Below are 15,514 nucleotides of genomic sequence, written 5' to 3'. Positions count from 1 at the left end.
TGATGGAATCACCTTGTTTGGCTTTAAAGGAGGATGGGAGGAGGGGTGTGTGTCAATGGTGAGAGGCATCATTGCTTTGCTGGAAACTTCAGGAGGGGAGAGTGTTGCTCTTATGCTCGGATCCTGCTTGCTGGCTTCCCACAGCCACTGTGAGAACAGGATTCTGGAATAGAGGGGCCACTGGCTTTATAAGTTCTCAGGCGCACAGGCCAGTTGTCTTCCCACCTACTCCCCCAGGCACCAGTGTCCTCAGCAGATGCTCAAGCCCCAGGATGTTTCCTTGAGCCCCCAAGATAGGTGAGGGGACGCACACACCTCAGCAGACCAAGGTTCTCTCTACCTGAAATGACTGGCAGGACTTCATCTGGTTGTCGGAGAGGGCCAGCGTGCTCTGGATCAAGTTCTGCAGCACCAGAAAGTGGATGTCGGAGATGCTGGAAGGAAAGAGGGGCGGAAGAGGGCAAGCTCAGCGCATGTTCAGCTCCTGACTTTCTGCGTCAACCTGAAATCGACCTTTGCAGCACAGATCCTTCCTTCTTAAAGATAAAGCCTGACTTCAGTGATGAATAAACCGCTCCACATCTTAGTAATGGGATCCCAGCTTGGGAAGCTGGAATGGGGGGTTGGGGGTGGGGCGTCTTGGCACTTGGGGAGACTGGATTTCAGGGTCAAATGGTTTCCAACAGGAGAAGGAAGCATTTTATGCTTCTCCCCTTCCCACTTTGCCTCACCTGCTGAGCACATCCTCTTTCTTGCTTTGGTTCGTTTCATCTCCGATGGCCAGAACTCGGAACCTGGAAAAGGACAAGGAAGGAGCCACGGGGAGATCTCACCAAGACTTGAAGCTGCCACTCATAGGCACATCTCCCTTTCTCCCAGGGGTAGCGTACCCCCACCCCGGCACGCAGGCGGCCCAAAAGGACCCCTGGGCCCCAAACCCCAGAAAGTCCCTGCCAGGCTGAGTTGGTTCAAGGCAGCTTCCTACAGACCCGCCAGGGACTGCGACAGACTGTGATGGGCAAGAGCCAGGTCCGCCATTCCCCGGGGCAGAGCAGGCTGGCTTCTCGGCAGACAGGGAGCTCAGCTCCTGCAGTGACACCCTCTCGGAGATTGGCAAAGGAGATACCTGCGGAAAAGCTCCTCCAGGGTGTCTGGGATGGCAGGTCTGGGATTCCCCATCGTGGAGCTGAACTTCTCCTTCAGCCTCTCCACAAATTCCTTGAACTCTTCTGAGCAAACCTTTCGGCAGAGGAGGGAGGGAGGGAGGGAGGTCAGCTCTGAACAAAGCCAGGTCAGGTCCTGGGAGCCAGCAAGGCGGGGACCACACCTGGTTCCGTCTCCCAGGGTCACCTGCATGAATGGCACCTGGGCATTCATCTCTCTTTCAAGGGCTCCTCTGGCAGGGCAGGGGCGGGAGGAGGGGCTGGGAGGAGGCTGGGGGTCTCCTGCCCCCCTTCCAAAGCCCAAGAGGGGCAGCAGGCGGCAGAAGAACCTCCAGTGGCTCTGGCATCAGCCCACTCCTCGTTTGGGTCCGCTGCTGAGGGGCTGGCAAGGGTTGCCCATTTGCTACGGGGCCATGTTCAAGGTGTTACTGTTTCTATAGGAAGCCCTTAACTACTTAACTTGCGACAGTTTCCCTAGGAGATCGCCTTTCCCGACTCCACCGCGTCCCTCAGTGGAACTGGCCCTGTTACAGGCAACACATCATTCCCATTCCACACCTCTAATAACTGGATCGTTTAGTGTGGGATCTACACTTTGGAACTCCCTGCCTATTGATATCACTGTACTCATTTTGGCGCCTGCTCAAAGCATTCTTGGTTAGGCATGCCTACCCAGAGGCTTAGAAGTTGAGGTATTCTTGCTCTATTTTAACTTGTGCACGTTTTAAAGCAGGGCTGTGATTTTTTTATTGAGTTGATTGTTTTATCTTCTTGTAAATCTGACTCTCCTGCTGCCTTCGTTGCATATTCTTAGGTGCCAGGCAAAACGTTCCTCTTCTCCCAGGCCTTTGGCTAATTAAACAATCTATGGCCTTTTAAACCGGGGGGCGGGGGGCGGGAGAGTATTGTTTTTGTTTCTTATTATGGTATGTCTTGTTGTGTTTTTATATTGTAAACCGCTCTGGGATCTTTGGATGAAGGGTGGTATAGAAAAGAACGATGATGATGATAATAAATTGCTTTTTTACAATCAAGTGTTATATGCAACTAAAGAAAATAATTCAAGGGTGAAGCGGCACAGAGAAACACCCCCTGGAGCTGTGCTCAGCATCTCTGCCCATGCAGGGCAGGGCTACTTCAGGCAGATCCTGAGGGGTGTGCATGGACCCAGAGCCCCACACCTGCCCCTGCTCATGCTGTTGAGAAACCTCTCACCTTGGGGTCCTGGTAGTTGCTCTTCCTGCTCATGAAGTCGTCGATCAGAGTCCGGTCTTGGTAGACTTCAGCCAGGCAAACCCTGCGGAAGACAGCCCTCAGTTTAGCCCTGAAGCTGAGCCTCCCTCCAAGAATGCTGGCTTCTGTACAAAGCACTTCAAGAGCCACAGGGGCAGCAAAAAGTGGGCATCCCCTGGCACCAGCTTCTTCTCCCCAAGGAGGGATGGCCTGCTCTGTTTGATGGCGAGAGGGGAAATGTTGGCTTTCAGACAATCGCCTCATGGGGAGAGCCCTTGGCCACAGCATTCCTGTCTTCTCAGCACATTCACATTCACATTCCCTGCTTAAAGCTGGGGAAGAGGAACCCAGGAGGGAGGGAGCCCTGAGAGTAGGGGAGCCAGCGAAGGACAGAACACCAGGACACAGAGAGGGCCTTCTCGGTGGTGGCTGCTCCCAGGCAACTTGGTGTCCATCCGTTGGCAGGTGAATACCTTTTTGTTCCCACAGACTTTGGGGAACTGACTGTTTCTGAGGAAAGGGCTGGTGCTATGATCTTTTCATTGCAATGATCTGCATGTTCTGACAAAGCAATATATATCTATATTTATCTGTATAGATGTTTTGATGTTTTCTTTTATCCGTTGGAAGCTGCCCAGAGTGGCTGGGGCAACCGAGTCAGACGGGAAGGGTACAAATATTAAAATTACTATTATTATTAGTAGTAGTAGTAACAGTGGCAGTAATAGTAATAGTTTTTAAATGATTGCTTCCCCACCCCCTGGTGGTTTTAGCTGTTTCTATTTTAGCTGTAAGCTACCTTGAGTCCCTAAGTCAGGGGAAAAGGTGGGATATGAATGAATTAATAAAATAATAATAATTTCAAAGCCACAGCAGCCTCAAAAGCTCAGAAAGAGCACTTATTAAATGCTTAACAAAGTCTGGACTTTGAAGTCATCTTATTTCACTTGTTATTTTGTATCGTATTTACTGTTTTTAATTAGGTTTTGTAGTAATTTTGGATTATGCAGAATGCTTTATCTGAGGGGATGTAGCACCCGAGTAATTTCGTTGTTCCCGCAAGGGGACAATGACAATAAAGATACCTTATCTTAACTCACCACCAGAGGGTGAGAAGAGGTTTAACAATGAAAGGTGGGTGTGACTCCATGTGGTCTCAGTTTATATCGTTTATTAACAATAAATGGCACAGCCATCTCCCCCCTGTCTCAGTTGCAGCAGCCACCGTGGAGAAATCACCGTAACACTTTAGATTGAAGTATCCCCCGAGGACAGCTGCTGAATTTGTAATGTAAAAAGGTTTTCCAAGTTGGTGGGCGACTGCAAGGAAGACTTAACATCTGCATGTTATTTGTCTTGGGAGACAACACTCTGCGTTTGGTAACTGCTCTCAAAATCTCCAATAAAGCTTATGAAACGAGACTTCCGGTCTGTCGCGGCGGAGAGAAGGACGCAGGGACCTCGCGCGCCGATGTCCCTGGCTTCGCGGAGGGGGGGGAGGTCCGCAGAGCGAGCGGATTCCCCGTAAAAACACCGGGTAGAGAGTCCCGGTGACTCATGCGCCTAGCGGTTGCTCCATTTTTTGTGCGGATCCCCCGCTGCCTGAGAGCTCAATAGAGCGATCGAGAGCCGGTGGGGTGGAACCGCGGGAGCCATTTTGGGCTTGATCTTACCTCCGAGAAGTGAAGCTCCGAGTCCCGACCCGGCAAGCGGCAGATTCTTCCGAAATAAATTCGAACTTCCAAAAAAGTAAGTGGAATTGTGATTACGGACTTTAAATTCGTTAATTGGAAAAATAGGAGAGACTCTAAAGAAACGGAAGTCGGTCTCTTCCTAATGGAAAATTGAGAGGCGCTATAAATAATCTTAAGCTGAACGATAAAAGACTTTTGAGATTGTGAACCCGAGAGAAAGAAGACCTTTTTGAACCCTCTCAACTCCCGAGTCCGGCCCCCCTTGAGGTACAGCATCATTAAGGGGGAGAGCGCTTTGACAGCTGTCAAAAAGCTGTCAAGCTGTCAAAAGACCGGGTGGATTGATTGTACTGTTAAAATCGGAAAAATTGGATGAAAATGTGCTAGAACTGTTTAATTTTGGATTTAAGAATGGAGTTGTGATTGAGTTAAAAGACAAAGGAAAAGACCAGCCAAAATGGAGTCGACCGTCTGAGAAAGGAATTTTCCAGTACTTCTTTGTTCTCCACCTCCTGTTTGTCTGCGGTCAGGAGAAATATGAAAACAAAGTACTCTCGAGCCTTCCAGGAGGCTGTGCTAAACTATCTACAAACATGGGAGGATATCTACAAGGAACGGCAGCATCCCAATTTACCAACAGACAAGGATGAAGTCCAAGCCCAGGACATAGAGGAAAATTTGACTTTAGAGACTGTGGAGATTGAACTTGGATGTCAGGAGGAACAATTGGATGAAAATTTTAAAGAGGACTTGGACTTTAAAAAATATGTTTGGGATGAAGCAAAGCATGGACCTCAAAAGGATGAAAATCAAACAGAGCAAGACAATGAGAAGCAAAGGAATTTGAGGATTGATGGACTTGAAGATCCTGGAGGGGGTGAAATGTGGGATGATTTTAGGGAGGAATGGAAAAGACAGGGGCAGGGGGGGACAAGGGCCTGGAGATGGACATGGGAAAGAATGGGTGTGGGGTGAATATTATAGTTAAAAGACTTTGTTCTTAGTTTCTGAGAGACGGTTTTTCGAAATTTTGGCTTGCTTAACGGAAATGCTGATCCAATTGGGGGAAAAGACTTAGGGAGAGGAGATGGAGTCTAAAAATGAATGGAAAAAGTTGTGCTTTCTGGAGGGAATTATAAGAGCAGCTTAGGAAAGAATTTAAGTGAATGTAAATTTTTGTAAGATAAGTTAGGTTTAGGCAGAAAGCTGTCTACTCTCCTTTCCTTACTCTGAGATACTCAGTGGCAGGGGGTGCTCGGAGGGGTGAGGAGGGGATATAATGGAACCTTGGAAATGCTGTGCCCCACGGATTTCTCTTGTGGCAGGAGGGGATCTGTGGGAGGACAGCATGGAAAAGGAGGAGGGTTGAGTTAATATTACAAGAAAAGGATTTTAAACTGAAATAGAAAACCCGCCATCAATTCTAGATTTTGTTTTAAAGAAAACCAGGAGGAAGACCACCGAGGAAGTCACAAGTATAAGGTTAAGGTAATAGGAATTGGGGAGTTAAAACTCTCCCCTATTATGTGTATGTTTGTATTGTGTTAAGGTATCTATGAAAGAGCTGGGGGAAACCAATCCTCAGAACTCCTCCACTCCTGTCCTCTCAGTGGCAGGGGGGGGAAGAGGGGGGAGGAGGGTGGGGGGAGGCTAAACCCAACTTACAATGGACCCCTTTGACTCTCAAAGCACACTGGTTTCACTGGTGGCAGAGGTGAATCAGTGGGTGGAGGGAGAACGAAGGGACAGTATTATATTGTATGTTTGTGTAGTTTGTGTAGTTTTGTTTGTAAAAACAATAAAAATCATTTAAAAAAAAAAGCTTATGAAACGAGGAAAGCGCCTCACTTGTAGTTGAGGTAGGTCTGGGGGTTCTTGACGATGTAGCGCGCCCTCCGCCCCACCGAGTGGCACGTCTTGTCCAGTGACTCCTCGAAGTTGCTGTGCATGATGTCTCGGACCACCTGCCAGGGGACAAACGGCCCCTTCACCTGCACAGGAGAAAAAGAGAAAGGAGCCCCCGCTCAGCCGAGGCCAGGACCCCTGGACCCTTTGCACACAAGGGAAGCCCAAAGTCACCCTCCTGTTCTCCCCCCTTGCTGGCTGCCAAGTCGCCCCCTCCCAGCCTCGCTGCTGAGATCAGCTTCCCCCCACCCCCACCCCCGCTGCCCTGCCCACCTTGGCATTGAGGACGTTGCTGGCGATCCGGCACAGCATGAGCAAGCTGTCCTCCTGCCCGGTCCACGTCACGCGCAGGCGGGTCATCCTCTGCAAAGCGCTCTGGTCCGCTTCGTCGTGGTAGCGCGGCTTTTTCCTCTTCCCGGCAGCGCCCCCCTCTTAGAAATGAAGGAGGCAACTTGTGGTGAGTGAGCCGCTCCTGGCTCTCCCTCTCCCATGTGTGTATGTGTGCGGGGGGAGGAGGTGGGCATCCAAGGCCCACAGATGTGGGGGGCCAGGGCACAGCCACTCCGGCCCCCCTGTGCCCAGCAGCCCCAAAAGGCAGGCAGGAGGGTTTGCCCCAAGCCATTAGGAGGACATGGAGATCTCAAAGGAAGAGGACGATCCAGACCAACTTGGCGCTCAGAGCACTAAGTGGTTCTTGGCCAGCAGGTGCCATGCACAGCCTGCCCCCCCGCCCCCACCTCTTTTCTTCTTCCTTTTCCTTGTCTTCTTCACCGGGTCCTTCTTCAGCCGCTTCCTCTTCTGGCTCTTTCCGCCCCTCACTCTCTGGCTTCTGTTCAGCGTGGTTTCGCTTTCGACCTCCAGGTCTTCCTTCTGGACCGCAGGCTCCGCACCCAGCAGCCCGTCTCCCCAAAGAGAGCTGCTGCTGCCGCCACCACCTGGGAACCAACAGGGAAATTCTGAACCAGCGAGGGAATGCACAGCAACACACGCAGCCACCGCCTGTCTGGGGGAGCAGCTCATGGGGGAGCAGTGGGGGGGGGCTTTTACGGGCCCCAAAAGCATGGAAGAGGGAGGCAGGAACTGGAAATGTCAACTGCCGGTCTAAAGAGACTCTCCCAGGAGCATGCGCGAGAATTGCAACCCTGTTTTGCACACACACACACACACATACAGAGCAGTTAAAAAGCTTTTGATCTATTAAGCTATTTGAGCTGCTACTATTTACTAATTTATGTATAACCTGTCCTTCACTTGAAGGTCCCAGGGCAGGTTACAACATTAAAACAAGTATTAAAAACACTATACAACAACTTCATGGATCAATGCCTTGTCGTGGCGAAGGGGCTTGAATAACTCAGAGAAGCTATGAGCTATGCCATGCAGGGCCACCCAAGATGGACAGGTCATAGTGGAGAGTTTTGACTAAACGTGATCCACCTGGAGAAGGAACTGGCAAGCCACTCCAGTATCCCTGCCAAGAAAACTCCATGGACAAAGAAAACCAAGATCATGGCCACTGGTCCCATCACCTCCTGGCAAATAGAAGGGGAAGAAATGGAGGCAGTGAGAGATTTTACTTTCTTGGGCTCCTTGATCACTGCAGATGGTGACAGCAGTCACGAAATTAAAAGACGCCTGCTTCTTGGGAGAAAAGCAATGACAAACCTAGACAGCATCTTAAAAAGCAGAGACATCACCTTGCCGACAAAGGTCCGTATAGTTAAAGCTATGGTTTTCCCAGTAGTGATGTATGGAAGTGAGAGCTGGACCATAAAGAAGGCTGATCGCCAAAGAATTGATGCTTTTGAATTATGGTGCTGGAGGAGACTCTTGAGAGTCCCATGGACTGCAAGAAGATCAAACCTATCCATTCTTAAGGAAATCAGCTCTGAGTGCTCCCTGGAAGGACAGATCGTGAAGCTGAGGCTCCAATACTTTGGCCACCTCATGAGAAGAGAAGAATCCTTGGAAAAGACCCTGATGTTGGGAAAGATTGAGGGCACTAGGAGAAGGGGACGACAGAGGACAAGATGGTTGGACAGTGTTCTCGAAGCTACGAACATGAGTTTGACCAAACTGCGGGAGGCAGTGCCTGGCGTGCTATGGTCCATGGGGTCACGAAGAGTCGGACACGACTAAACGACTAAACAACAACAACAACAACAACATACAACAACTTGCAATCACCCAAATAAGGTTGGTGCCAAAAATATGCACCTCAGGTGTAAAAAGCCAGGGTAAAGAGATGCACAGTGAAGGCGACAGGCGCACCTCTGCGGCGAGGGAGTTTGCCACCTCAGGGGCCACCACAGAGAAGGCGCTGGGCCACCACCCACTGAGCCTGAGAGGAACTACCGAGAGAGCTCTCTCTGTCGATCTCAGCACCCGGGGAGGTCTGTAGGGAAGGAAGCGGCCTACGGGAATTTGGAGCCTGAGTTGTTTAGGGTTTAATTTGATCTGACTTCTCCTGAGAGATCCTCAAAAGGAGCACCAGGTGCCGCCAAAATACCTCGGTGCGATTTAGGAAGAAGGTCATCTTGCCTCTAGTCTCCACTGCCCAGTTCCGTAAAGCGTTTTTCCGCAGCAAGGGCTGCGCAGGACGTCAGTCTCTTTGGACCTGTACCAGCATCACAGCTCCCACAACGGCCACGTGAGAGCTGGGTCGTCCCCCCCAATTCCCCTGCAGGAGTAGGAGCCACGCGCGACCATATCTGTGGACCCCACCCCCCCCATATCCACAGGGGAGCCCCCAGCCCCATTACCTCTTGTGCTCAGCGGCAGGGAGCGCTTGGTCAGGAAGGTCTGCAGCCTGACCGTGTTCCTGACTTCAGCAGCGGCGTTCTCCTAGCGGCAAAGCACACAGGGTTACCAGCCATGCAAAGCCGCAGGTGGTTCAAGCTCAGAGGGGAGAGAGGGTTTTGCTTCCTAGCCAAGCTCGGCAGCATCTGGCAGTCACCTGCACAGCCTGAGCTCCACATCTGCATTCAGCTGACCAAAAAGGAGCCATTCCTAACCAACTGCAGAGGAGCCCTGGGAGGAGGGTGGAGAAAAGCTTAATACTGACAACCAGGTGAAGGTTCCGTTTTTGGAATAAAAAATTTTCAGAGTAGTTTTTACCGTTATATCAAAAATTACTGATTTGGTTATACTATTAGAAATACATAGACAGATAATTATGAAATTATTGTTTATATTTGCACAACTTTTCTGCTGTACTCTATTGGAAGGAGAAAAATAATCATTTCCATAATAACAATTTAAACAATTTATTTAACTAAAACAGTAACATTACAGCATATGTATCCATGTTTGTTAACTGATGTGGCTAAAAAAAACTTAAAACCGAGTTTTAGCACACATGAAAAACTTAAAACAAATCCTTATTTCCTGATGAATAGCCTTTGGACTATAATGTAACTTAAATAGAAAAATACCTTTAGAAAGATTTTTTTTTCTCCAAAAGCATTTTATTTTAAAAATACGATTTAATTTTTTTTAAAAAATCTGATTTTATTTATTTATTTATAAATCATTTATTTATACCAGCAAGAATGAGCCTTTCTGTAAAAAAGTGATTTAAATCAAGTCTTACTGACTAGTGACTTAAATCGATTTGATTTAAATCAAATCCACCCTGCCTGGGAGTGAGCAGGAGGAACGAATCCAGGTGACAGCCCTGGGGGAAATGTGTGGATTTGGCGTTGCATGTGGGCTGCAGAGTGAACAGAGAGCTTCCCACACAAAACAGGTTCTTAGAGAAGCTTTTGCCCATTAAGGACTGGGAAAGCACCGTCCATGGCTGCTCTTGCCTCCTGTGCTCCTGCTATGCGGAGTCAAGGGAGGGTTGCAATGCTGTGCCCACCTGCCCAAAAGAGGTCCAGGGCAGCTGTCTATCAGCTCCATCTGGTACGCAGGCTGAGTCCCTACCTGCCCGCTGACTGTCTCTCCAGAGTGGTGCATGCTCTGGTTATCTCCCGCTTGGACTACTGCAATGCGCTCTACGTGGGGCTACCTTTGAAGGTGACCCGGAAACTGCAACTAATCCAGAATGCGGCAGCTAGACTGGTGACTGGGAGTGGCCGCCGAGATCACATAACACCGGTCTTGAAAGATCTACATTGGCTTCTAGTACGTTTCCGAGAACAATTCAAAGCGTTGGTGCTGACCTTTAAAGCCCTAAATGGCCTTGGTCCCGTATACCTGAAGGAGCGTCTCCACCCCCATCGTTCTGCCCGGACACTGAGGTCCAGCTCCGAGGGCCTTTTGGTGGTTCCCTCATTGCGAGAAGCCAAGTTGCAGGGAACCAGGCAGAGGGCCTTCTCGGTGGTGGCGCCTGCCCTGTGGAACGCCCTCCCATCAGATGTCAAAAAGGAAAACAGCTACCAGATTTTTAGAAGACATCTGAAGGCAGCCCTGTTTAGGGAGGCTTTTAATGTTTAAGAAATTAGTGTATTTTAATGTTTCTGTTGGAAGCCGCCCAGAGTGGCTGGGGAAACCCGGCCAGATGGGCGGGGTATAAATAATAAATTATTATTATTATTATTATTAGGTATGCAGAATGTCCTTTTGACTTCACAGGGGTGGCATTCAGAATCCTTTGATTTCAGTACTTAGCGGACACCGGCACCATTCAGAAATAAGTTTCAGTTATAGCCACGCAAAATACAGGCAGCTGGAAAGGTGATTTTTGGGAGCAGTCTCTCTCTCCCTCCCAAAAATAAAATGCACGTCAAAGCAAAATTTAGCACAGAATGGCTTGTGCTAAAAAATCTGGTTTATTTCTTCAACCGTCTGCATTGTTTAAAAAGGTATCAATTTTTTGGGGGGGGGGGAGTGAGGCAGTTTTTAAAAAGAATTGTTTGGGAAGAAAAACTCACCCTCCTGGTCTTGTTCATAATGTAGCTGGTCCAAATCCAATTGCGTTTCAAATGGCTGTAAAAGCTGGAATCCAAGCCACCAGCCCCGAGCCCGTCGCCAGGAATGGTGCCGTTCTCCTCCACCTCTCGGCGTCCTCTTAAAGGGGGTGAAAAGGGCACTGTGAAGGGAACAGCTTAGCCCAGGAATCCTCAAAGGCCAGCTCTGCTCTGCTTAGGACCAGGCGGTGTGGGCGGAGGCTTGGTCTTGTCATGCAACTATTCCAGCGATTTCTGACTAAACCTTACAAAGTACTTTCTCAGGTGGTGGTGGACTCTCCTTCCTTGGAGGTTTTTAAGCACAGGTGGGATGGCCATGGCTGCTTTAGCTGAGATTCCTGCATTGCAGGGGGTTGGACTGGGTGTCCCTTGGGGGTCCCTTCCAACTCCACAGTTCTATGATCCCGAGTGACTTCCTGCTCCTCTCTCTTCCTGATGCTGCTAACCCAACTTCAGGAAAGGGTGCCTAATTCTTCCAGACAGTAGTAGCTGCAGTACAGCTTAGTTTTTGTGCTGGGCCTTTTCTGTGTTAACTTTGAAAAGGCAAATAAAGAAATGCCTTTAAAAGGAGAGGGGAAGGAAACCCCAATGGGCCTTTTACGTTGTTTTTGATCCTATCTGCTGCTCTCTTATTACACTACAAGAAGCGTGAATCTGCGCAGAAAGGGCTCAACAGCGCAACTTCCAAGGCGCATTTAAGCCTCTGCATCTCAGATCTGATCAGCTAAGACCTGGAGAAAGCCCAGGGGGCTCCTCTTTTCCTCCCTGCTGGAGCCCTTTACCAGCCCCGCCTCCGCTGGCGGATGGGAGACACCTTCCACCCCCGAGTGCGTTCTGCGCTGCCAAAGCAACATCCGAACTCTGCAAGCAACCACAGAGGAAAGGAGACGTACGTGGTGTATTCCAGCATGGCGCACTTGCGCTCAAGGTTGTGCCTGTGGGCTGCCGACTCTTGCTCCATTGCCACGTCCAGGGTGGTGCCAGCCTCGCTGGCTTGTGCTCCGCCCCTCCTGGCACGGGGGTGGCGGACAATTCCTGAAAGGAGGAGGAGGAGGAGCTGGTCAGCAGCAGCAGCAGCAGCAACCTTGCCATGGGCCAGAGAATGCAGAGGCAGGTGGCCAGAGGCTAGGAGCTGAGAGCTGCAGGATATGGCAGGAGAGGAGGCAGGAAGGGGCCATCAGTGCAGGACGGTAGCGGCTAGCGAGTCTGGCTCTGTACCTAGTGGTGTATTGAGGCAGACGCACTGCAGGTCAAACCAGAAGTTCTCCACGTCTTGCAGAGTGTTCAGGACATACAAGCGCCTGTCAAAGGGGCGGCTGCTCTGAGCCAGGTTGTAGTGGGGCTCGCAGACGGTGGTGTCCACAATCACAGCGTTCTTCTTCAGGTAGACAAAGACCTGCAAGGCAACCACAAAAGCTCAGGGGCAAAGCAACTGAGCAACGAGGAACTTGAGGGATTTAGGGTGTGTTAGCTGTGTGTTTGGATAGCAGCCGAGTGCTCTCCTTCCAGAGGCATCCTTTCACACACACACACACACGAGCTGAAGAAGCAGGAGCATCTTCACAAGCCTCGTGAAGCCACCCTGCGAAAAGCATTGCTGGGGGGGGGGCACCCTGGGCCAGGCTCAGTTGTTTAGCCAGTATTATGATGCAGCCGCTCAAGGCCATTTCAGCTGCGACCTAGTGCTTTGGGAAAGAGCAATCCAGCTCCAGAGACAGATGGGGAAGAGAACGGCCTGCCCAGCAACTGCCTGGACCCACAGAGGCGCAGCTTGGCTCAGGATGGGCACCACGGCTTTGCAACCATTTCCCTTTTCCAAAAATGGCAAATTGACTCTTGTAAAGTGTGCACTAGAGGAGCAAACTGGGATATTCACACGCCAGGTTTACTTTTATAGGTTGTTCTGCCTCCTTGAGGTGTTAACTGCTTAGCAATGTTAGGGTACTTTGGCTGCTGTCAAATGCTTTTTTTTGGGAAACCTCTAAGCCAGGATTCCTCAACCCCGGCCCTCCAGATGTTTTTGGCCTACAACTCCCATGATCCCTAGCTAGCAGGGCCAGTGGTCAGGGATGAAGGGAATTGTAGCCTCAAAACACCTGGAGGGCCGAGGTTGAGGAAGCCTGCTCTAAGCGGCCACAGACTGCATTCCTTGCAATTCATTCCTATCTGGCCTCAAGGGTTGGCCTTTTTCTCCCTCTCCACCCAGGTTGAGAGGGTCACATAGGGCAAAGCAGACTCCAGTCCACAAATCTTTCTGCAACAGTAGGTCCCTCTTTAGAGTGCTTCCTTCTTTTGCTGCCACAGACTACGGTAAAACGATTTTCTCTTGTTACTCAACAAGAAGGACACAAATGTTTAACAGGAAATTAGATGAGAAACACAGGGAAGCAAGCACAGCTCCTGGGAACTGGGCAATGCAGGGAAGGGATGGGGCTGAAGCCTCTTCTACCTGCCCAGGTGCATCTGGTGCCCTTGCAAGTCTGGTGGGACAGGAGGGAGGCAGAACGCACACCTGGGTGTCTCCTTCCCCACTGGGGACAGGGGAAGTTTCCCTCATTACTCCTCTAGGCATTGGGTTGTTGTTGTTTTTTGTTTTAAAAAGCAAGCTGCTTCGACCATCAAGTGTCAGAGGTGCAGATACGTAGCACTCACTGTACCTGATCTTTTTCTTGAAATTTCTCTGTGGGTCCAAACTGAACCAGGCCCATGTAACACAGCCGCTGAAGGCTTTCCACTACTGAGAAGATGTATCTCCTGTAGTGAAGAGATTAAGGACTTGGGATTTATCAATTTATTTCTGTCCGTTAGCTTCCAGGCACTCCACCAGTCACCTCCCCTCCCCCCCGCAAAAAAAAATAATAATAAAAAAGACCTGGCAGGTTTTCCAATACTATGTGCATAATTCCCAGACATGTCCCATATTCAAACAGCTTGAACCATCCTGTGGAATATTTATAGCCCTCCCTGGGTCCCAGTTCAAAACATTCTGACCTAGGCCCAAGGAGGGGTGGGTGGGAGTGTCTACAGGCCACCCGTTTTAGTTCAGAGCTGCTTCAAACCGACCACCAAGGCAACCTTTGAAAGTCAGAGACATCCCCCCCTGCCCACAAAATGATGTTTTGGGTCAATAGGGGCTAAAGCAGTGAATCTGTTCCCTCTCCTTTCTCTAAGGAAGGCTTTGGGGCACCGGTGGATGGCTGCCTAGTGAACAGACTATATCGCAAGCTGGGTTTCTTGGTGCTATGACTTGAACACTGTGATCACGAAGCCCTATATAATGGAGTTGGGGGTGGCAGAAGAGGAGAAAGAGGCAGGACCAACAGAACTTTCTGAATGTTTTACACGAGACACAAAGTGAGATGTTCTTTCACAATGCCTTTGACTCCCTGATCCTTTCTGAGCCCTTCATCTTACTGCAGCTCTTTCTTCGTAGCTTTCTCTCCGCTCTCAGTTGCATTCAGAAATTTTACCTTGTCCAGAGGATGAGAGTGATGTTGATTTGACATGGACAGCTCTTATAAAATCACACGGCTGTTCTACCTTTTTAGAGAATAATTTGCACTGCTCTAATATTGCCCAGGTGTGGATTCCAAGCTCATGGAGCTGGACCTTTGAAAAGTTTGGTATTCTCCGCTATTCTGAAATCGCACCCTTCGCCCAAATCTACACCTGCTGAAGATGCTTACCTCTTGTAAAGGAGCTTCTGGCGGATCGATCTTGGAAGGTTTCGGATCAACATGTGCTTCTTCAGGGGATCATTTAAATAGTCTTCCAGGTTATCTACCTAAAAATTATGAATTCAATTTCAATGTAGCTTAAGTCTGGATAACTTTCTGCTTTTCCTAAGCGAAGCCCAGGGATATTTTGTTAGAAAACAGAACGACTGCAAGGAAGGCTGTGGCAGCTGCATGGAAGCTGAAAAGGTCCCCAAAGGAGGCTGGCCAGGACCTCCGCCTGTGGCCTTGGCTAGCGGTGCCCATGGGTGTGGCAAGCAGCTCTTGCCCCCCCACCAAAGGATTTAACTGCCACCCCTCCAAAGGATCAGGCGGCAACTTGTAGCCACAGCAGGACTGACGGGAAATTGGGTGCAGGAGAAACCCCTGAACTGAAGCCCAGCACCTTGTAGCTGACTTGCACTAGCTGGGTAAAGATGGAGAGTGGCAGACAGAGGAGGATGTCGCTGACGAGAGCCCAGCCATGGCCAAACTCCCGGTGGAGCGGGAGAGGAGGGATGTGCCGCTTCCACGAGGCATCGTCCACGTACACTGCAAGGGAAAGAGAGAACACTCTTCTCGTGGGGTGGTCAAGGGAGATTCATGCCAACACACGGATCTCTGGCGTGGAATACTGGGGGGAGCTCGGGCGGAAAAGAGCCACCAAAGGGATGAAAGGGGTGGAGTGACTCCCCCAGGAGGAAACGTAGAGAGTGAAGTTGAGGAAGAAGAGACAATAGAGATGTATAAAGCGAGGCAAAGTGTGAAGAAAGTGGACAGAGGAAAGCTTTCCTCCCTCTAACTCATGGGTAGGCAAACTAAGGCCTGGGGGCCGGATCCGGCCCAATCGCCTTCTAAATCCAGCCCACGGACGGTCCGGGAATCAGCATGTT

The 15,514-nt window shown here is 50.0% G+C and overlaps 1 protein-coding gene across 2 annotated transcripts in view; it reads right to left on the bottom strand.

Annotated features, from left to right (window-relative positions):
* Positions 1 to 15,514, bottom strand: part of GTF3C1 (general transcription factor IIIC subunit 1) — a 40,555-nt gene that overhangs the window by 9,954 nt on the left and 15,087 nt on the right. For both annotated transcript variants that reach the window (XM_035130536.3, XM_088657328.1), the window contains exons 16-29: positions 15,028 to 15,173; positions 14,595 to 14,692; positions 13,566 to 13,662; positions 12,127 to 12,304; positions 11,802 to 11,943; positions 10,873 to 11,008; positions 8,758 to 8,839; positions 6,733 to 6,930; positions 6,269 to 6,426; positions 5,939 to 6,081; positions 2,379 to 2,460; positions 1,127 to 1,239; positions 732 to 794; positions 341 to 434 (exon numbers count right to left, since the gene is read on the bottom strand). In XM_035130536.3, the coding sequence (XP_034986427.3) occupies positions 341 to 434; positions 732 to 794; positions 1,127 to 1,239; positions 2,379 to 2,460; positions 5,939 to 6,081; positions 6,269 to 6,426; positions 6,733 to 6,930; positions 8,758 to 8,839; positions 10,873 to 11,008; positions 11,802 to 11,943; positions 12,127 to 12,304; positions 13,566 to 13,662; positions 14,595 to 14,692; positions 15,028 to 15,173 (1,730 nt within the window). The remainder of the gene's footprint in view (positions 1 to 340; positions 435 to 731; positions 795 to 1,126; positions 1,240 to 2,378; positions 2,461 to 5,938; positions 6,082 to 6,268; positions 6,427 to 6,732; positions 6,931 to 8,757; positions 8,840 to 10,872; positions 11,009 to 11,801; positions 11,944 to 12,126; positions 12,305 to 13,565; positions 13,663 to 14,594; positions 14,693 to 15,027; positions 15,174 to 15,514) is intronic.

Source organism: Zootoca vivipara, chromosome 13 (genome assembly GCF_965207765.1).
Source record: "Zootoca vivipara chromosome 13, rZooViv2.hap1.1, whole genome shotgun sequence".
NCBI lineage: Eukaryota > Metazoa > Chordata > Lepidosauria > Squamata > Lacertidae > Zootoca > Zootoca vivipara.
This window is presented reverse-complemented; position numbering and strand designations above follow the sequence as displayed.